Raw genomic sequence first — 22,073 nt, forward strand, 5'->3', positions numbered from 1 at the left:
ATCCGCTGTGCTACCACTCGGCCCTGAAATGGATACATTTTTAGAAAAGTACACCCTCCCAAAACTTAACCAAGAGGAAATGCAAAACATGAACAGACCGCTTACAGCCAAAGAAATTGAAACAGTAATAAAAAAAAAACTCCCCAACAGTAATAGTCCAGACCCAGATAGTTTTACAAATAAATTATACAAAACTTTTAAAAAAGAACTACTACCAACAACACTCTTTAAGCTTCCTATGTTTTGGATTTCTGTGGTGTCTGTTGTGATCGTTCCTCTTGCATTCATGGCATGACTTATTTACGTCTTCCTCTGTTTTTTTTTTAGTGAATCTAGCCAAGGCTTAGCTAATTTTATTTACCCTTTCAAAGAACCAGCTTTCACCGTCATTGCTCTTTTGTATAGTTCTTTTGTTTTCAATGCTGTTAATTTGCTCTTATTTTTATTTCCCTTCTGCTTGCTTTTGGTTTCTTCTTTTTCTCAATTTCTCAATCTTTTAAGTGAGAAGTCAGGTTGTTTATGAGTCTTCTGTTTCTTGATGTGTGCTTGTATGGCTAAGGATTTCCCTCTCAGCAGTGCCTTAGCTGTATCCCAAATATTCTGGTAGGTTTTCTCTTTCATTTGTTTCCAAGAACATTTTAATTCCTTCATTTCTTCTTTCACCCAACAATTTTAGTGCTCAGTACATCATTTTAACTGCCTAGCTTGGCCCCTGCACAGCAACTGACAGGAGGCAGCTCTCAGTAGCTTCCACCTGCACAGCTGAGACCATGAGTTTTTTCTTTTTTCTTTACCAGAAAATAAGCACACACTTTATTAGTTCAGTAGCAACAGGGAAGATTTGCAATTTCTTAGAAGTGAAATAATTTGGGGACTGGAGCAATGGTACAGTTGGTTAAGCACACATTACAGCGCAAGGACCTAGGTTCCAGTCTCTGGTCCCCACCTGAAGGGGGAAAGGTTCTCTAGTGGTGAAGCATGGTTGCAGGTGTCTCTCTCCCTATCTCCCCCTTACCTCTCGATTTCTGGCTGTCTGTGCAATAACCACAAATAATTAAAATAGGAATCGGTGCTGACTGGCGGGGTGCCCACTGAGACGCCCGCTACTCCTTTGCCCCAGCCCCCTTCACGCTCTGCCACCTTACCTTCCCCCACATGGCGTGTGGTTCAGAGGAAGTGAGTCACTGTCACGCTTTTGAGCATTTTCTAGAACCTTCCTGGGGTGCCCCAGAGGTGCCAGCAGGCTCAGGCAGTGCACTTCACCGCCCAGCATGGACAGAAAGTTGAGGCTAGCACTTCCGGTGCATACCGGAAGCTGGCTGTTGTCCTGAGCAGGCAGGAAGTGGGCTGCGTGAGGGCCTCACAGGCCTTGGCCAGGGCTCCCGGGTTCCCCAGGGTGCCAGGCTGGGCCGCAGGTGGTTTTGAGCGGGAAAGCCGTGGCATCTGTGGTGGTCCCCTTGCGGTGCCACCGCCCAGCATGTACGACCGTGCCCCGCGGCTGCTGCGCTGGGCTGAAGGGAGCACAGAGGAGCGGGTGGGGCCGGGTGCCTACGAGCTGCCTGAGCACAGGCCAAGAGCGGCTGGTAGGACAGGACTGGGGCGGGGGGATGGTGATAGGGAGGATTCAGGGGGGAAAGGACTGGTGGGAGGGTCTGCGGGGGTGGGGAGGGCAGGAGGGGGGCAGGGAGGATGGTGGAGTAGGTGCATCTCCAGCTGATGCTCACGTGCACCAGCTCTTTTATCCCCACTTCCAGCACCACCTGCTCCTCCACCTGTATTCTACTGCACATTCACCTGCTCCTCTACCTCCACTTGCTCTTTCATCTGCTCCACTTGGGAGCACCTGCTTCTTTACCTCTACCAGCTCCTCCATCTGTTCCTCTAACTCCACTGCCACCTGCTCCTCCACACCCCCGATTCTTCACCTGCACCTGACCACACCAGTTGCTTCTCAGACTCTACCTGTTCCTCACCTTTCACCTGCTTCTTCACCATGCCCACCTAGTCCTAACATGCTCCTCCAGCTCACCATGTTCTTGCATCTGTTCCTTCTCCACCTCCGCTTGCTCCTCCACCTCTACATACTTCTTCACCTAATGATCCACCTGCGCTGCCACCTCCATCTGCTACTTCTCTTCCAGCTACTCCACCTGTCCCCCGTGTCCTCATGTTTTTCCATCTCCAAGTGCTTCTACACCTGACTGGCCACTGCCAATTACTCCACATGCTCCTCTGCACCTCCACCTGCTCCTCTAACTGTTCTTCAACCACCTGCTTATCTATGGCCACCTGTTCATCCAAGTTCTCCATCTCAAATTATCCCTCTACTTCAACTTGCTTCACCACCTCCAGCTAGTCTACCACCTTCACCTGCTCCTCCACCCCCATCAGCCTCACCACATAGTCTCAATAATGGAGTTTATTAAATTATTTTTATATGTTTTCAGTGTTTTTTCTGAAATACTTAGAATTCTATTTATTTTCTGCTAGTAATGTAATTTTACTGTTATAGATGGCTATGCACCATTCCTTTCTTTGGCTTCCAGAGAAACTACTTTTGCTATTGCCCCAAAAGCCAAGGAAGCTGCTCCAGGCCCTGGCCACTATAATGTTTCAGAAGTGCAGGTAATTTTTTAAAAAATATTTATTTTCCTTTTTGTTACCCTTGTTTTATTGTTGTAGTTATTATTGTTGTTATTGTTGGAGAGGACAGAGAGAAATGGAGAGAGGAGGGGAAGACAGAGAGGGGGAGATAAAATACCTGCAGACCTGCTTTACTGCTTGTGAATCGGCTCCCCTGCAGGTGGGGAGTTGGGGGGTCAAACCAGGATCTTTACTCGGGTCTTTGCGCTTTGCACCATGTGCGTTTAACCCATTGTGCTACTGCCCGCCTCCCAGTACAGGTAAATTTTTGATAGTTATTGTATCTGTCTGGATTAATAAAAAACAGTACTTTCTTCAGTAATCTAAAATATCATTTTTCGTGCTTTGTCTTTGTACTCTTGAAATTTTATAACTAGAGTAACAAAAGTAAGTTGATTGCCTGGCTGGATGTCTGTAGCTGCTTTTATGTTTTTTAAGACATAAAAGTATTGTTATCCTCATGATCTTAAAGTTGCTTGAATGGTAGAATAGAACTATTGTCTGAATAATGGCCTATGAAAAGTGTACACATGGCTAAGTATGCAGAAGAGGATGGTAGTAGAGTGAAAACATAGGTTTATATGCCAGACTTCAAAGCTATAGTTGTTGATGGTTACACTCATATGTGGAGTCTAGAGATCTGACACATGTGAACTTGAATTAAAAAAAAAATAAGAAAAACAGAAGCAAACAAACTGTTTCTACTACTTGTGAGAATTATGGTTGTTATCTTTCAGAGATAGGAGGGTAGGGATACAAAACTCTGGTGGTGGGTGGGGTATGGCCCTACAATCTTGTAACCTACTATTAATCATAATTTTGTCAACACTCTTTATTGGCAAGACTCTCCTTTCTCCATGAGCTCTTTGTCACAAATTAGTTGCCTAAAATGTGACAGTTTATTTCTGGTCTTGAAATTCTGTTCTATTAATCTCTGTATGTACTTTTATTCCAGTAACACATAGTTTTTTCAAAGAAAGAAAAATAAAAAATGCTTATTTTTAATTTATTAGTAGATAGAGATAGAGAGAAATTGAGATGTAAGAAAGAGATAGAGAGATAGATACTTTCAAGCTCTACTTTGCCACATGAAAGCTTTCCCACTGCAGGTGGGGACCAGATGTTTGAACCCAGGTCCTTGTGCACTGTGGTGTGTGCTTTTTAAATTTATTTCTTATTTATTTTATTTCTTTTATTTATAAAAAGGAAACATTGACAAAAGCATAGAATAAGAGGGGTATCTGATAGGTTCTGGTCTGACATTCAAGTACTTGATTCACTTGGAATTTACTTTTGTATTTGGTGAAATATAGTGGTTCAGTTTCATTCTTCTGCATGTCTCAACCCAGTTTTTTCAACAACATTTGTTGAAGAGACTCTGCTTTCCCCATTTAATAGTCTGTGCACCTTTGTCAAAGATTAGATGTCCATAGGTGTGGGGGCTTACTTCTGGGCTCTCAATTCTATTCCATTGGTCAGTATGTCTATTCATGATTCAGTACCAAGCAGTTTTGATGACAATGTCCATATATTACAGTTTAAGATTTGGGAGTGTGATGCCTCTAGTTCTGTTCTTTCTTCTCAAGATTGTTATGGTAATTCTAGGTATTTTCTGGTTCCAAATAAACATCTGTAGCATTTGTTCTATTCTCTTTAAAAATGTGTTTGGGGGAAGTCGGGCTATAGCGCAGTGGGTTAAGCACAGGAGGCACAAAGCACAAGGACCTGCCTAAGGATCCTGGTTCGCCCTGGTTCCCCACCTGCAGGGGAGTCGCTTCACAGGCGGTGAAGCAGGTCTGCAGGTGTCTGTCTTTTTCTCCACCTTTCTGTCTTCCCCTCCTTTCTCCATTTCTCTCTGTCCTATCCAACAACAATGACAACAGTAATAATAACTACAACAATAAAACAACAAGGGCAAAAAAAGGGAATAAACAAATAAATATAAAAAATTAAAAAATGTGTTCGGTATCTTGATGGGGATTGCATTAAATTTGTATATGGCTCTGGGTAGTATATTCATTTTGATGATATGAATTATTCCAACCCATGAACATGGAATATCCTTCTACTTCCTTGTGTCTTTTTCAATTTCTTTGACTCATAATTTTCAGCATACAAGTCTTACACTTCTTTGGTTAGCTTTATTCCTAGATATTTTATTGTTTTTGTTGCTATAGTAAAATAAATTGAATTATGGGTTCCATCTTCTTCTAAATTAGTGTTTGCATAGAGGACACTGATTTTGCCACTGACTTTGGTATGTTAATTTTTGTAGCTTGACACCTGACTGTATTGCCTGATGATTTCCAAAAGCTTCTTGCTGGATTCCTAAGGTTTTTCTATGCATACTATCATGTTAAGTCCTCTTGATTGACTGATCCTCAGAGCATTAAGTAATGTCCATCACTAGCTTTATTAATTTTATTTATTTTAAAGTCTATTGTGTGGTATATGAGAATAGCTATTCCTGCCCTTGTTGTGGGCCATTGGCTGGTATGATAGTTTTCCATCCTTTCTGTGTTTGTCTTGTTGAGTTAGGTGGGTTTCCTGTAGACAGCATATTGTTAAGTTGTGTTTTCTGATCCATCTTCCTACTCTGTGCCTTTTAATAGGTGAATCCAGGCCATTGATATTTATTGATATCATAGATTTTAGCACCATTCCTGTAGATTTTTAGAGTGTTCTGATATGTGGCATATTTATGGTGGTCTGACTGTTTATAGGAGAACATTCAGAACTTTTTTTCAGGGCAGGCTTGGTGAGAGTTGATTCCTTCAACTGTTGCTTGTCTGAGAAGGTTTTTATGTCTCCATCTAGTCTGAATGACAGTCTAGCAGGATGGTTGAAAGCCTTTCTCATTGAGCATTCAATAGATATCTTGCCATTCTCTTCTGGCCTGTAGAGTTTGTGTGGAGAAGTCTGCTGCTAATCTTATGGGTTTTCCTCTGTAGGTGACTCTTTGTTTTTCTCTTGCAGCCTTCAGGATCCTTTCTTTATCCTTATTCCTTTCCATTCTAAACATGATGTGTCTTGGTGTCTTTAAGTCTGTGTTAATTCTGTTTGGGACCCTCTGGGCTTCTTGAATCTTGATGTTGTGTAGACTACATAAGTTTTCAGCTATTATGGCCTGAAGAATGCTATCTTTCTCTCCGTCTCTTTCTTCCTCTGGTAAGCCAATAAGGCATATATTGTTTCTTTTGAAGTCATCCCATAGGTTTCTGTTGTTTTCAGTATGTCTTAATCTCCTTTTGAGATCTCTTACTTCTTTTTTAGTCATCTCTAACTCGTTCTTGATCTTGCTAATTCTGTCTTCAGCCTCATTTATACTTTTCTCTCCCCCTCTACTGTTTCCTGGAGTTCATCTATTTTGTTAGCCTGTTCTGATACTGTTTTAGCTTGTTCAGCTAGTTGTGTTCTTAGCTCAGCTACTTTAACTTTCAGTTCTCTAATAACCTTGAGATAATTAGTGTTTTCTTCCAGAATGTCATTTGTTGTTTCTGCATTTCTGATGACAATTCTTTCAAACTCTTTACTCACTCCTGTGATTATTTCCTTAACTAGTGTTTGGATGTTGACCTCATCATTTTGTGCTTCAATCTTTGGGGGGCTTTTAGCTGGACTCTTGTCCTGGTTCATTTCTCCAATATTTCTTCTTGTTCGTTTAACCATTTTATATAGTATGTTATGAGTTCCCTCTCTCAGTACTTTTCAAATTACTGATCACTCTTTCCTGGATTGACTTGTGTCTAAGTAAGGTAATTAAAGGGTTCACAGTTGTGGAAATTGACAGTTGTTTCAATATTGTTTTAATCCCTGAGTTGGAACACAGTGGCTTAAAAGCCTCTTTGTTTCTTTTTCTTCCCTGTAGTCTATGGGAGCCTGAGGGCTTTTAAACTGTAAGTAGGCATTTTAGCTTAATCCCTCACTCCTGACCAAGAGATAAGTCAGGGTGTGGCAGAGATAATCCAGTGATAGCAAAGAGACTCACAGCCCCACCGCTAGGCCACTGAGCTATAGATCTTCTCCTGAGTTTCTTGGTTAGTCCTCTCTCCTCTGGTGTCAGCACAGGGCCTGCCCCCCTGCTGCTCCAGATTCGGAGGACAGTAGCAATGGAGATTCACAGTTGTATTTGGTGAGTCTTAGGTGAGTCCTCTCCTCCCTTCAGCCATATTTTTGTTGGTGAAACAGACTGGAGGTGGTGCGTCAATTTATAAACTGCCAGACTGTTACCAGTTGCTTAATCTCTCCCTTAGGTTCCTCTATGTCTAGGAGCCACACGTATTTGCACTCACCGGTGATTTGGTGGGTTCCTGAAGTCGTTCTAGTCCTGTCTTGTTGCAGTCCCAGATGATCTACTTTGGTATTACTAGTTGACTTGGGAGAGGAGAGAAGAGCTGTTTTTTTCTTGAATATAATCTCTGGTCTTGCTTTTCCTTTTAAAAATCCCCATTGCCCATATTTTGAACTCCTAATGAGGCTGATATATCTTACAGAATTGCTTTATTCTTCTTGAGTATTGTTTCCCCCTCATCTTTCACTCAGTGAATTTTAGTCTTTTCTTCCTTTAGTCCCAGTATCTCTCATTTCATCTGCATGGCTAAGTCAACTTATGAAGTTTTCCAGTTTAGCTTGCTTCAAATTGTTTATATCTTATACTTTGTGTCTTTGGGAAATTTCCTTCTAATATCTATTCTCTGTTGAAGAAAACTATTGATTCCTGTATTCCTGCATTTTGATCTTATACTTGTTGTTGTGTACTGAAATTTTCTTATTTCTTTACGTGTCCTTATGCTGTCTTTTCTAAATTATTTCATTGGTAAGTTCTGCTGCTCTGCATCTGTATATACTTCTATTATGGACTCAATTTCTTTAGTGAATTATCCATTGGTTTTACATGAACTTTCTGCTGCTTATCTATTTGTTATAATAGGGAAATAATGATTTAGAAGACAGTTGTTTTTACATAAGTACAGTTTCTCATCCTTTTAAAAAAATTTTGTTTCTTTATTGGGGAATTAATGTTTTACATTCAACAGTAAATACAATAGTTTGTGCATGCATAACATTCCCCAGTTTCCCATTTAACAATACAACCCCCACTATGTCATTTATCCTTTTATGATAGGTGTCTTGTCTGTACACTTTCCAAAATCAGTTTAGGTCTGGGATAGAGAACTTTTTCTACCAGCAGGTGGTGCTGTGATCACAGTGGTGGATTTTTTAAAATTGAGAAACCATCCTTTATATAATTAACCCTATATTATTTTCCGCATCACTTGTTTTTTGTTCTTTTCATTTTTAAAAAGTTTTTATTTATAAAATGGAAACACTGACAAGACCATAGGATAAGAGGGGCACAATTCCAGACAATTCCCACCACTGGAACTCTGTATCTCATTCCGTCCCCTTGATAGCTTTTCTATTCTTTAACCCTCTGGGATCATGGACCCAGGGTCATTATGGGATGCAGAAGGTTTAAGGTCTGGCTTCTGTAATTGCCTCCCCACTGAACATGGGCATTGACAAGTCAATCCATACTTCCAGCCTGTCTCTCTCTTTCCCTAGTGGGGCAGGGATCTGGGGTTGTGGGGCTCCCGGATACATTGGTGGGGTATTCTGCCCTGAGAAGTGTGGTTGGCATCATGGTAGGTAGCATCTGGAACCTGGTGGTTGAAAAAGAGTTAAAGTAGAGAGCAGAGTAAACTGTTGACTAATCATGAACATAAAGGCAAGAACATTGTGGATGGAGATTTGGGGGTCTCCATTTTGGAAAAAACGAGTAGGTCTATTTTAGGTATATTCCAAGGGGCCCATGACCCAACTAGTTTTTTGTCTGCACCTAACATCCAATATGCAGGTGATCTAGGCTATTGTCTAGGGGGATGGTGTCACAGTTGAATAAAGGACCAGAAATCTGGATGAGAGTAGCTCCCAAATATGGGGAAAGTATATAAATATTGTTAACTGTAAACCCCATTGATCTGATCTGGGGAATTCTTTGCTTCTACAATGTGAGAAAAGCTGAGTGCTTAAAGCAGTATAAGTCTCTATGGTGCCTACCTCTGGTGGACTTGTGGAGGGCATCTAGTTCAGAGTGAAGGTTTTATTTCCTCCCCACCGAAGTTAATGCAACACTGTTTTCTGTGAACACTATATAGGACCTGTGTACTGTGACAGTACAGCACTTGAAAGTTTCCTTGGGTCAAGGCTCAAGAGCTAGCAGAGCCTTTTCTGTACTCCGTTGCCTTACCTTGTCTAGCTGGTGAATGAATGTTGAAAGACCTTATGCCTGAACTGTTTCCTCACTGTGCACATCAGGCCACCTGCCTTTAGAGCACAGTGCATCATACATGCAAACTTGGTTCTACTCTGGTAGTATTTTCTGTGATATTTTTATTTTCTATTTCTTTGAATTTTTATTTTTTTCTTACTTATTATTGGATGGAGACAGAGAAAAATTGAGAGAGGTAGAGGAGATAGGAGAGACACCTGCAGCCCTGCTTCACCACTTGTAGGGATCAGGAGTTTGAACCCAGGTCCTTGTACACTGTAATGCATGTGTTTTACAGGTGCACCAATACTTGGCTCCCTTTTCCTTTTTTTTTTTACCCTCCTTCCCTTCCTTCCTCCCTCCCCTTTCCCCCTCCCTCCCTCCCTTCCTCCCTTCTTTCCTTTCTTTCTTCCAGCAACTTTGATAGTGAGCATTTCTTCATGACTCTACACTTGGAAGCCTGGTAACTTTACCACGTGTGTTGTGTAACTTTTTTTTTCTCCCTTCAATAGGATGTCTTTTTGTTTTGGTGAGAATTTTCACCATGCAGAAGATTTTTAGTTTGACCCCCATTTCTTTATGCTTTTCTTTTGTTTCACTTGGTGTTAGAGTTAAGCTTCTGGATGTATTTCTGAAGACAATATCATGGAATGTCTTGCTAATTTTTCTTCAGTGTATTTTGTGGTTTCAGGTTTTAATTTTAAGTCTTTGATCTTGTTTCATTTAAGTTTAATGCATGGGTAAGGTAGTGATTTACTTTCATTCGGTTGCATGTTGAAATCCAGTTTTCATGAGAGTAATTGTAAGCAAGCTTGGAAGGGTTCCTTTCCTCTGTAATAAAAGTACTAGCATTTTCAGATTTAGAGGGTTAAAATCTCCAAGGTCTTATAAAAATATATGCTATTATTTCTTTAGTTTTTGAAATCTGTTTGTATTTTTAAAAATATTTTGTTTATGTATGCATATTTGTATTTATTGGATGGGGAGAGAAATCAAGATGGAAGAGAGAGAGAAGGAGAGATAGAGATAGCTAGAAAGACAGACACCTGCATCACCGTTTTACCATTTGTGAAGCTTCTAATCCTTCAGGTGGGGACTAGGGTCTTGAACCTGAGTCCTTTTGCATTTTAACATGTGCACTCAACCAGTTTTAGTACTGCCTTGTCCCTCACATTATAGTTTTAAAACTTTTCTTGTATGCATTTACATTCTGCTTGGGGAGTCTGAACACAATTAGAGGGAAGTATACATAGGTCACCAACTACTATATTATTAGAAACATTCTGAAAATTAAGACACTAATATTCAATACAAATTCTAGGATAGCAGAAACCAGAATAACATGTTGGTTCATATGAGAAGTATCTAATGATTAAAGCCTTTTGTATTTAGTTCAAAATTTAGACAAGAAACATTAATAACATATAAGGATGTACTGAAATATGAAAAAAGTTTTCTTTATACATGCTATGTTTATTTATTAGTTGAGTAGTCAAAAAGTTATATTATCTTTTCAAAGCTAAGTTTAAATAAATAAAATTTAATCTCAAAGTCTTACATAGAAGCAGCAGCCTAGGAACAAATTTTTGAGAATTTTTTTGAAATTTTTGAAAGAATTGTGGAATTTTTACATATAGCTATAGTTTCTACTAGTTTTGGAAAAATGATTTTTATTTCCCTGGTCTATGATGCCAAATTGTTGTTAATATGAACTCCAAGGAAAATTCAATATGCCAGAACCCTCACAGAGTTATAGTAAACATAAGAACCTGGCATACAGTGAAGTAATTTCAAAGGTTTAAAATACCTGGTGTTTCCTTGTCAGACACTGAATTGAAGATAACTTTTTTCCAAAATCCTTCATTCCTCTGGTCATTGAAAAGATAAATCAGTAAGTACATTCTTTTAAAAAAATTTTTAATATTTACTTATTCCCTTTTGTTGCCCTTGTTGTTTTATCGTTGTAGTTATTGATATCATTGTTGTTAGATAGGACAGAGAGAAATGGAGAGAGGAGGGGAGATAAAGAGGGGGAGAGAAAGACAGACACCTGCAGACCTGCTTCACCACTTGTGAAGCGACTCCCCTGCAGATGGGGAGCCATTCTTACATTGCTTGCAGTTCATTGCATGAAGCATTATTTCTCTCTTTGGATAAGATTTCAAGCAGAGAATCTGTAGTATTGAGATCTTTAAAACTTTGTATTCTACAATAATAAGTTTCTTATATGTGACTACACTATCTGGAAGATATATCAATCTAACATACAGTCCTAAGTCAAAAAATACCTTTTTTCCCTTAAAGGTGCAGTACTAAAACTCCATGAACTTGACGCATATTGAGGCCTTTGATCAAAATCAGTTTTTTTTTATCAACAGAAATCATGAGTGAACCAGCACACAGACAAAGAAATGCTCAAAGTTCAGAGGGAATTAAAAAAGTTACTTTAAAAAAGTTATTTTGGTGGTCTAGGAGGTGGCACAGTTGCTAAGGCACTGGAGTCTTCAAGCATGAGGTCCTGAGTTCAGTCCCTAGCAGCACAAGTACCAGAGTGATAGGTACTTTCTCCTATCTTTCTCATTAATAAATAAATAAAATCTTTATTTAAAAAAAGTTACTTTGAAGTTATAGTTTGAATTCATCCTCTTGGCTTCCAAACTTCCAAATGAGAGGCTGTACCATGTGTCAATGGCTAACCTTTATTTTTTTCAAATCAATAAAATGCTTTTTAAAAAGGAAAAAAACTTACTTTTTTGCATTCAGTTTCTTATTACAGTAAATTGTAATTTGAATTTTCAGTAAAGCACATTTTCATTTGTTGGAGTATTAATATTTTATAGTTGACAGTAAAATATAATAGTTTATACATGTGTAACATTTCTTGGCTTTCCATATAATAATTTAACCCCATCTAGGTCCTCCTCTGCCATCATGTTCCAGGACCTGAACCATCCCTCCCATCTTTTACTTTGGTGAAATACACCAAATCCAGTCTGACTTTTGCTTTGTGTTTTCCTTTCTGTTTCTGTTTTTCACCTTATGTCTATGAGTGGGATCATCCCATATTCATCCTTCTCATTCTGGCTTATCTCACTTCACATGATTCCTTCAAACTTCATCCATGATGAGGTGAAGAAGGTGAATTCTCAATTTTTTATATTAGTGATTTAATAGTGATTGACAAGGTTGTGGGCTAAGAGGGGTGCAAGTACATACAGTTCTCATCACCAGAGTTCTGTATCCCTTCTCCACAACTGGAAGTTTCCCTATTCTTTATCCTGCTGGGTGTATGGACCAAGGATCATAAGAGGGAGCAGAAAGTGGGAGGTCTGACTAATGTAATTGCTTTTCCACTGGACATGGGTATTGGTAGGTTATCTATACCCCCAGCTTATTCCTATCTTTCCCCAGCAGGTCAGGGCTCTGGAGAGGTGAGCTTTCAGGACATATTGGTGAGGTCCTCTGCCCAGGGAAGTCAGGTTGGCATTATGGTAGCATACTCAACTTGGTGGCTGAAAAGCATTAAGATATAAAGTATAACAAATTGTTTAATAATCAGGACCTTAAAGGTAAGAGTATAATAAGTGAAATTTGGGGTATTTATGTTGGAAGAAGTTAGGAAGTCTATTTTAAGTATTTTCCAAGGGGCCTATGACGTTACTAATTTTTGCCTAGGCTTGACAGCTAACGTACAGATGGGCCAATAGTATTGTCTGGGAAGATAGAGTCAGAGTTAGGAGTAGATTAGAAAACTAGATCAAGGCATAGAGTAGCTCCCAAGTATGGGAAAACTACATAAATACTGTTAATTGTAAACCCCATTGATCTGACCTAGGGTCCATGAATTCACGATTTTTAATAGCTGTTTAGTATTCCACTGTGTGTATATACCACAACTTACTCAGCTACTCATCTGTTGTGTAGTAAAGCATATTTAAAGTTTGAAATTTTAAAACTTGAGTTCTTCTTTTACCCTCTTTCACTAGAAAACTATTTTTCCAGTGGAAGAACCAACTTTCTCAGGTTGGGTTTTAAAACTATTTATTCACATTATTATTTGATACTTATAAATTAGGCATTATATATATAGTGATTTTAGTTCATATTTTTCTCTCCATTTTAGCATAACATAAAAGGAGGTCAAACTCTACAGAATCGGGAGAAACGTTTTCAGAAGTTTATTTCAGATAACCCAGGTCCAGCAAGCTATAATCAGTCTTCTTCTGGAGCACTGAATACCTCAAACAGAAGAATTTCTGAGGCTAAAAAGTGCCTTCAATCAGTATGTTGCCATTTCAATCTGTGATGCTAATGACATGTCTTTTAGTTAAAATACAGAAAGCATAATACTTTATGTTAACTATATTGAAAATGTCTTACTATACTATTTATTGTTTTAATAGTATCCATTTTGTAGTTTGTAATTACATGACTACTTGATATTTAAAATATTAGCTTTTCTTTGTTGATGCTGGGGCTTCACTGGTCTGAAATGATGTTTTCAGGTAGAGAGAAACAGAGATGGAGGGAGAGAGGGAAGGATACCACGGCACAGAATTTCCCTTCAGTGTGATGGAGGGTGGGCAGGGCCCATAGTTGAGTTGTGAGCATGGCAAAGCAGGCACAATATCCAGGTGAACTGTCTTGTCGATTCTAAAACTTTAGCTTTTAGGGGCTGGGTGGTAGTGGTGCACCTGCTTAAGCATACAAGAGAACTGTAGTTTTAAGTTGTTGTGACATCTGACTTCAATTTTGCTTTTGTAAATCTGTAATCACTTGAGTGAACAGAAATTAAGGGAGAATAAAGAAATCAGATGCATGATTTATCTGTGCATATGAAAAGAAACTTAAGTATTTTGACAAAGTGGAATTTAAAGGATAATTTCTGAAGTGAAGTTTAAAATTGGGATGGGAGAGATACAGATAATAGGAAACAACATAAGATGTAAGAATTAAATGTCATAGGAATTTGAAAGAGGAATACTATTTTACTGTACACTGTGATTTGTAGAGAATGTATAAAGGAAGCTGCCCTTAAAGAGTGGCCTTGGGGGGTTGTGAGACTGCTCAGGGGGTGGGGTGTGCACCTTAACATGTGAGACCATGGGGTTCTATATGGGAGAGTCATAGTAGCAGATCTCCTTGGATGCTGGAGAAGTGTCTCTCTCTGAAATAAAATCAGTGAAAACTGATTCAGGAATAGTGTGATTATGCACTTCTGAGGCCCCCAGCACTGTGAAAAAATGTGTTGGAATATGCCTTCCAGGCATGGAAAACCACCTGAGTGAATACAAGGGGAAGTAGGATTTATGAAGGGTTGTTTTATTTCATCAGACTGAAGAATTTATTCAAGTGGCTCACAGGTACTTGGAAAGGTATATTGGTGTTATAGAATGGATAACTTTTACATCAAAGGCGTATCCCTTAGAAATATGAATTACTTTGATATAAATAATTAATCATGTAACTATGTATTACCATAGTTGCTATGCCAATATTAATATAGTATTAATGTAGTCAATATTATTCAGTTACTAAACATTAACTATGTCAACACTAATAAACTATGTAGTATCTAATATTTAATAGTATACATTTCATGCTGATTAATTATATTGACATATTGATATAGTACAGCATAATGTATTTGTGATTTTGCTATAACTCCTTTAAATAGTTCCTATTAATTCACATTTTAAAATGACTTACTAAAGAAGTGAGTCTCAGAAAGGCCAGATCATCACTTCGGCATATGTGGTATGAATTATTAGACCTGGGGTTCACACTTGCAAATCCTGAACTTTACCTCTGAGCAACTTCTATGACCACTTGATTCAATTCTAACTAATTCTTTGTTTAGGAGGATGCAGTTTAGGGCTAAGTGCTCAGCTGAATAATGTCAATGCAGTGATAATAAAGTTAGGTGTGTAAGTCTACCAACTACTTCATGTGTGTGTGGGAACAAAGTAATTGTTTATTTACTTACATGAGTGTTATCAGTCATTTCTGAATGACTGTAGCAGACAGTGTTAGACAGTGATATGCATAGAAGGCAATTCACTGCTGTTGGGATCTTCAATTTTATACATGCACATACTTATTGATATGGCCTCATTTCAGACAGAGACATCAGAGTCTCAGGGCTACCCCCATAGCCATTTAGCCTCCCCTGTGTGCCACATGCCTTACATGGTGAGCCTGGACTCTGTAAGCTTTAACAAGGAAGTTGTAAATAAAATTCAGTATAAAACAATTAATATCTAAATATTACAAAAGGGCACCAGTAGTCCAAGGTAAGAAATTTATAGAGGGAGTAGGAATACAAAGTAGGTCTTGTAGACCTTAGTTAAAGAGAATGAGAAGAGGAGGGCCAAGATGGTCCAGTAGGGAGATCCTTTGGGAGCAAGTCTCCTCTGGAGACTGTAGGGAGTCTATACCAATCTTCAGATCAGTCTACAGCAAAAACAATTCAGATGATGGAAGGAGTTTCCACATCAAGGGACAAAAAGAAAGAATTAATACAGAATAGTGTCTCCTTTCCCCATTCCTGCCCCTCAGAAGAAACCCCCACCCTAATATCAAGCAATAACCTGCAGTTGGTAAGATATTTTAAATTTTTTGTAATTGTTTTTTTAATTGGGATTAATGGTTTACAGTAAACACAGTTGTAGTACATGTGTAAAATTTCTCAGTTTTATGTAAAACACTCACTTCCAGCCTAGGTCTTCCTCCACCATCATGCACCAGTATCTGAGAGCCACCCTAACCCCTGAGTTCTTTACTTAGGTGCAATACACCAAACTCAGTCCAAGTTCTGCTTTGTGTTTCCCCTTTCTGTTCTTATTTCTCATCTTATGTCTATGAGATCATCTCATATTCATCCTTCTATTTCTGGCTTATCTTAACATGATACCTTCAAGCTTCATCCAAGATAGAGAAAAGAAGGTGAATTTATCATTCATCATAGCTGAGTAGTACTACATTGTATATGTATATCACACCTTACTTAGCCACTCATCTTTTTTTTGGACACCTGGATTACTTTCAGGTTTTGACTATTAAAATTGAACAGAGATATACACATCTTTTTTGTTGGGTGTGTTTGGTTCATATGTCCCTAGGAGAGAAATTGCTGGGTGATAAGTTAGGTCCACTTCTAGCCTTCTGAGAGTTCTCCAAACTGCTCTCTACAGAAGTTGGATCAGTTTTCATTCCCACCAACAGTAGTTCCTTTGCCCCCACAACCTCTCCAACATTTGTTGTTACTGTTTTCTCTGATATTCACCCTGGGGATTGAGGATTGTGGATTGTGGAGAATATCTGGCAACCCTTTCTGATGGCTCTGTATTTACAATCTTAGAAGGAGAAGCAGAAAATAATAGGGAATAAACTAGGCAACAGTCACTGGGAGGCCACTTATTAGTTTATATGACAAGGTGATACTTGGTTCACTTTTTATATGGAACATATTTAGTTTGCATTATGAAAATCATTAAGTCAATACTTAATAGTTTCCTTTTATTTAAATTAACCCTTGGCTGTTCATTCTTTTTCCTATTGCCTTTGAGAAAATAATGTGTTTTCTTTCAGAAAATTTCTAGGATATTTGCTGTTTCTGAGAGTGTTGATGTTCCTTCAATTCCTTCTTGTGGACAGTCACATGGTTATGATATTAATGATGATGACAGTATTGCAAAACGTTTTCTACCAGACAGTGATAATACACTAGGCCCAGCGTACTATAAACCTCAATTTGTAAGTATCTTGTTTAACATAGTGACAGTTGGAATACTGTTTAGTATTATGTATTTTTAGTAATGTTACTGTAGCTACAGTGAAAAATATACCTTTAAATCTCAGTGGCTGAATACTGCATAAATTCTTTTTCCTTCTCATCCACATTGTCATTCCTTACTAACAGGAGAGTTTCTTCTGTGAAGAGATTCATGGTCCCTGAGTTTATCCCACTCATTTTTCTATTATGCTTGACAAGCTTGGTATCACTTGAACTCATACAGTAGGAGAAATGAGGAGTGGATTGCTGGTGGCGGCCTGTGCTAATTCAGGTTTAAGAGGGAAAGCTCAGTCACATGGTGCCATTCAATGGCCAAGAAAACTGGAAATACATCTTAAAAAATTTTTCATTAGTGATTTAATAGTGATTAGCAATAAAATTAGCTTCAATATTACTACTTACTGCAAAGATATGAAAACAAATCCCTTACCCCTGGATTATTTTGATCTACATAAATAGGCTGTGATAACTTTTAAGTGCCCTCTTAAGTACTGATGCTATACCACAACAGATGTACAGCCTGCATATGTAAAAAGGCTGGGGACATACTGACTCAAGGCATTTTAAGAGACTTCTGTGTAATCATTACTTCACTACTCAGCCAGCCAGGCTGAATCTTCAGTGGATAATCATGATAAAAATACAGAATGAGAGAAGTCAGAAAAAAAATCTCAGGAGACAAACAGAGCACACATTTCAAAGTGAAACATTTTACTATTATAAAATGAATTAAAAATTTTTTTTTAATTTTTAATTTAATTTTATATTTATTTATTTATTTATTCCCTTTTTTGCCCTTGTTTTATTTTTGTAGTTGTTGATGTCATCGTTGTTGGATAGGACAGAGAGAAATGGAGAGAGGAGGGGAAGACAGAGAGGGGGAGAGAAAGATAGACACCTGCAGACCTGCTTCACCGCCTGTGAAGCGACTTCCCTGCAGGTGGGGAGCCAGGGCTCGAACCGGGATCCTTATGCCAGTCCTTGTGCTTTGTGCCACCTGCACTTAACCCACTGAGCTACAGCCCAACTCCCCCAAAATGAATTTTTTAACAATAAGATATATAATTTTACAATAATAACAATAACAATAATTTTGTAAGATGTTGTTAAATCACTAATTTTTAAAAAAAAATTGATTTATAAAAAGGAACATTGACAAAACCATAGGATAAGAGGGGTACAACTTCTCACAGTTCCCACCACCAGACCTCTGTATCCCATCCTCTCCCCTGATAGCTTTCCTATTCGTTTTTTTAAATTTTTATTTATGAAAAGGAAACATTGACAATACCATAAAATAAGAGGGGTACAACTTCACACAGTTCCCACCACCAGACCTCCATATCCCATCCCCTCCCCTGATACCTTTCCTATTCTTTAACCCTCTGGGAGTATGGACCTAAGGTCCTTGTGGGATGCAGAAGGTTGAAGGTCTGGCTTCTGCAATTGCTTCTCTGATGAACATGGGCATTGACAGGTCGATCCATACTTCCAGCCTGTCTCTCTCTTTCCCTAAGGGGTAAGGGCTCTGGGGAAGCGGATCTCCAAGGCACATTGGTGAGGTTGTCTGTCCAGGGAAGTCTGGTCACATCCTGCTAGCATCTGAAACCTGGTGGCTGAAAAGAGATTTAACATACAAAGCGAAAAAAATTGTTGACTAGGGAGTCTGGCGGTGGTGCAGTGGGTTAAGCGCATGTGGTGCAAAGGGCAAGGACCAGTAAGGATCCCGGTTCGAGCCCCCGGCTCCCCACCTGCAGGGGAGTCATTTCACAAGTGGTGAAGTAGTTCTGCAGGTATCTGTTTTTCTCTCCCCCTCTCTGTCTTCCCCTCCTCTCTCCATTTCTCTCTGTCCTATCCAACAACAACAACATCAATAACCACAACAATGTTAAACAACAAGGGCAACAAAAGAGAAAATAAATAAATAAATAAATAATTGACCAATCATGAACCTAAAGGCTAGAATAGTGCAGATGAAGTGTTGGGGGGGGGGTCCTTCATTTTGTAGATAGCTAGTAGGCATATTTTAGTTATATTTTAGTTATATTTTAAAGGGCCTGTAGCTATACTAGTGGGTTTTTTTTTTTTTTGTCTGAGCCTGAAATCTGATATGCAGGTGGATCCAAGTTATTGCCTGGGGAAAAGATGTCATGGCTGGGAAAAGGACCAGAAAGCTGGATCAGGGAAGAGAGTAGCTCTCTAATAAGGGAAAGGGGTATAAATATTGTTGACTGTATACCCCATGGATTTGATCTGGTCTGGGGCCCATATTCAGCTTAGGAGCCTGTGTGACCTCTGCATGCCTTTAGATCTGAGCTCACATTTTGTGATCATGAATAGGAACATATTGCTGCCCCAATATTGACCCATCTTCCTCAGGTGTAGTATAGAGTATGTTGTACATTCTCCCTTCGGAGAATGGAACATTTTCTACCATTGTTGATCCAGGTTGAGGGGGAGGCCTTATGGGGGCCCACAAAGGGATCTATTTTGTTGTTCCTGATAGAGATGCCTGGAAACAATGGAGAGAGGCATTTATTTGAGTTCTAGGTCCATCACGTCTGTTTGGGAATCTCAGGACTCCCCAGTTAGGGCCCCAGCTGATGGGGTGGCCTGATAGTGATAAAGAGTCATCATTAAAGTGTGCCAGACTCTTGTCCTTATTCAGGTTTTGCAGCCCTTCCTTTGATAAGGTTAGCTTTGGAGTAAGTGAGAGAACTGTAATAGAAAATAGGTGAGGAGGGTATCTAAGTAGGTGAGGAGGGTATCTAAGTCTAAGTGGACGCTATTTCATTAAGAACTTGATACTGACTCACTAAAGACTATTGTGTATTTTTGCTTTCAGGTATGTATTTTGCCCTAATTTATGGATACATATGAACATATGCTCTATCTAATGGGACCTGACTTATATCTAAGTTTTGGGACTTTGTTAGGAAGTGGACCTCCTGGAATGGAATTAGAGAATACCATGAAAGGAAAGGTCTCACCCGAGTGATGAGGGTGAAGGGTTGACATTCCATGCCTGACGTCTCTGTACACAATCTGAGGTGAAGCATGCTGAGATGGTACTCATTGCATTGATTAGGTTGGAATTGGAGGATGCAATATCCTTTGGTATGACTTGAGAGAAGCATGCAGGGAAGTGAACTCCACCCCTGAGGTTCCAAGATTGGGAGAAACATAGGTTCTATAGAGGAAGCGGGAGATTCCTGTTTTCTTAAGAGTTTAAGAAGACAATAGATAGTTATTTTAATAATCACATTGTTTGGTAATTGGGTTAACTATGAAAAATTTCTTTGTTAGGATTTGCTTTATCATACACACCATCACCATATTTTATGTCCTTTGATATTATTTGCATGTAGCTATGCCACTGGTTGCTTTTGTTCTCCCTGGACTATATTTTTAAGAGAGTCAACATATCAAAGACTCAGCCTATGTATTAAGAAGACTCAGTCTGTGCTTTAAAAAGTTTGAGACATTCAATCAATTTTCCCCTCATATTAATTAGTGATTTATATGACAACAAGTTAGTAGGAGTGTACATAAACACCATTCCAACCACCAAAAGACTGTGTCCAACCCATCTCTCCCAACCCCAAGAAGCTGAACATCCACTCTCACCCTCTACCCAGGGTTTTTACTTTGGTACCCTCCTACAAATTTAGTCAGATCCTGCTTTGAAATTCCCTTTCTATTATTCTTTCTCAACTTCTGTTGATGAGTGGGATCATCCCATACCATATCATCCCATATCATATCATAATTTTCTTTCTGACTTAGCTCATTTAACGTAATTCCTTCTAGCTCCATCCAAGATGGGTCAGAAAAGGTGGTTTCATTGTTCTTAATAGCTGCATATTATTCCATTGTGTATATATAACACAGCTTTCTCAGCCACTCATCTGTTTTTGGGCACCTGGGTTGCTTCCAGGTTTTAGCTATTATGAATTGGGCTGCTATGAACATAGGTGTACACATATCTTTTTGGTTGGGTGTTATGGAGTCCTTGGCGTATATCCCCAGGAAAGGAATTACTGGGTCATATGGAAGGTCCATGTCTAGCCTTGCGAAAGTTCTCCACACTGCTCTCCACAGAGGCTGGACCAATTGACATTCCCACCAGCAGTGCAAAAGGGTTCCTCTGTCCCCACAGCCTCTCCAGCATTTGTTGATGCTGTCCTTTTTGATGTATGTCATTCTCACAGGAGTGAGGTGGTATCTTGATGTTGTCTTTATTTGCATTTCTCTGACAATCAGCGACCTGGAGCAATTTTTCATATGTTTATTAGCCTTTTGGATCTCATCTGAAGTGAATGTTTTCTTCATTTCCTCTGCCCACTTTTGGATGGGATCATTTGCTTTTTTGTTGCTAAGTTTGCTGAGCTCTTTGTATATTTTGGTGATTAGTCTCTTGTCTGATGTATGGCATGTGAAGATCTTCTCCCCTTCTGTGAGGGGTCTCTTTGTGTGATAGTTTCTTTGGATGTGCAGAAGCTTTTCAATTTGATGTAGTCCCATTGGTTTGTTTCTGCTTTAGTCTTCCTTGCAGCTGGGTTTGTTTCATCAAAGATGACCTTGAGGTTTAGTTGGGAAAGTGTTCCACCAATGTTTTCCTCTAAGTATTTGATAGTTTCTCGTCTAACATTCATTTGGAGTTGACTTTTGTTTCTGATGAGATAAGATGGTTCAGTTTCATTCTTCTACATGTTTCAACCCAGTTTTTCCAGCACTATTTATTGAAGAGACCCTCTTCAATAAATAGTGCTCAATACTTTATTCATTTAATACTTTGGGCCCCCTTTCTCCATTTAATACTTTGGCCCCCCTTATCAAAGATTAGATGTCCATAGGTGTGGGGGTTTAGGTCTGGGCTTGCAATTCTCTTCCACTGGTCTGTGTACCTATTTTTGTTCCAGTACCAGGCTGTTTTGATGATGATGATGGCCTTATAATATAGTCTGAGATCTGGGAGTGTGTTGCCTCCATTTTTTAATTTTCCTCAAGATGGTTTTGGCAATTCTAGGTGTTTTCTGGTTCCAGATAATTGATTGTAGTTTTTGTTCTATTCTCTTAAAGAAGTTTTGATGGGTATTGTGTTACATTTGTATATGGCTCTGGGGAGAATATTCATTTTGATGATATTCTTCCAATCCGTGAGCATGGGATGTCTTTCCATTTCTTAGTATCATTTTCTATTTCCTTGAATAGTGACTCATAGTTTTCAGTATACAAGTCTTTCACTTCTTTGGTCAACTTTATTCCTAGGTATTTGATTGATTTTGCTGAAACAGTAAATGGGAGTGATTTCTGGATGTCTTCTTCAGATTTAGTGTTTGCATAAAGAAATGTCCTTGATTT

General features: G+C 38.9%; 1 protein-coding gene across 1 annotated transcript in view; it reads left to right on the forward strand.

The window, feature by feature from the left end:
* The first annotated feature begins 1,393 nt into the window (after positions 1–1,393).
* The window catches only part of STPG2 (sperm tail PG-rich repeat containing 2), a 374,050-nt gene continuing 353,370 nt past the window's right edge, over positions 1,394–22,073 (forward strand). The window contains exons 1-4 of the mRNA XM_060187713.1: positions 1,394–1,583; positions 2,513–2,625; positions 13,038–13,196; positions 16,505–16,669. Of these exons, the coding sequence (XP_060043696.1) occupies positions 1,478–1,583; positions 2,513–2,625; positions 13,038–13,196; positions 16,505–16,669 (543 nt within the window). The 5' untranslated portion in view covers positions 1,394–1,477. The remainder of the gene's footprint in view (positions 1,584–2,512; positions 2,626–13,037; positions 13,197–16,504; positions 16,670–22,073) is intronic.

Source organism: Erinaceus europaeus, chromosome 3 (genome assembly GCF_950295315.1).
Source record: "Erinaceus europaeus chromosome 3, mEriEur2.1, whole genome shotgun sequence".
NCBI lineage: Eukaryota > Metazoa > Chordata > Mammalia > Eulipotyphla > Erinaceidae > Erinaceus > Erinaceus europaeus.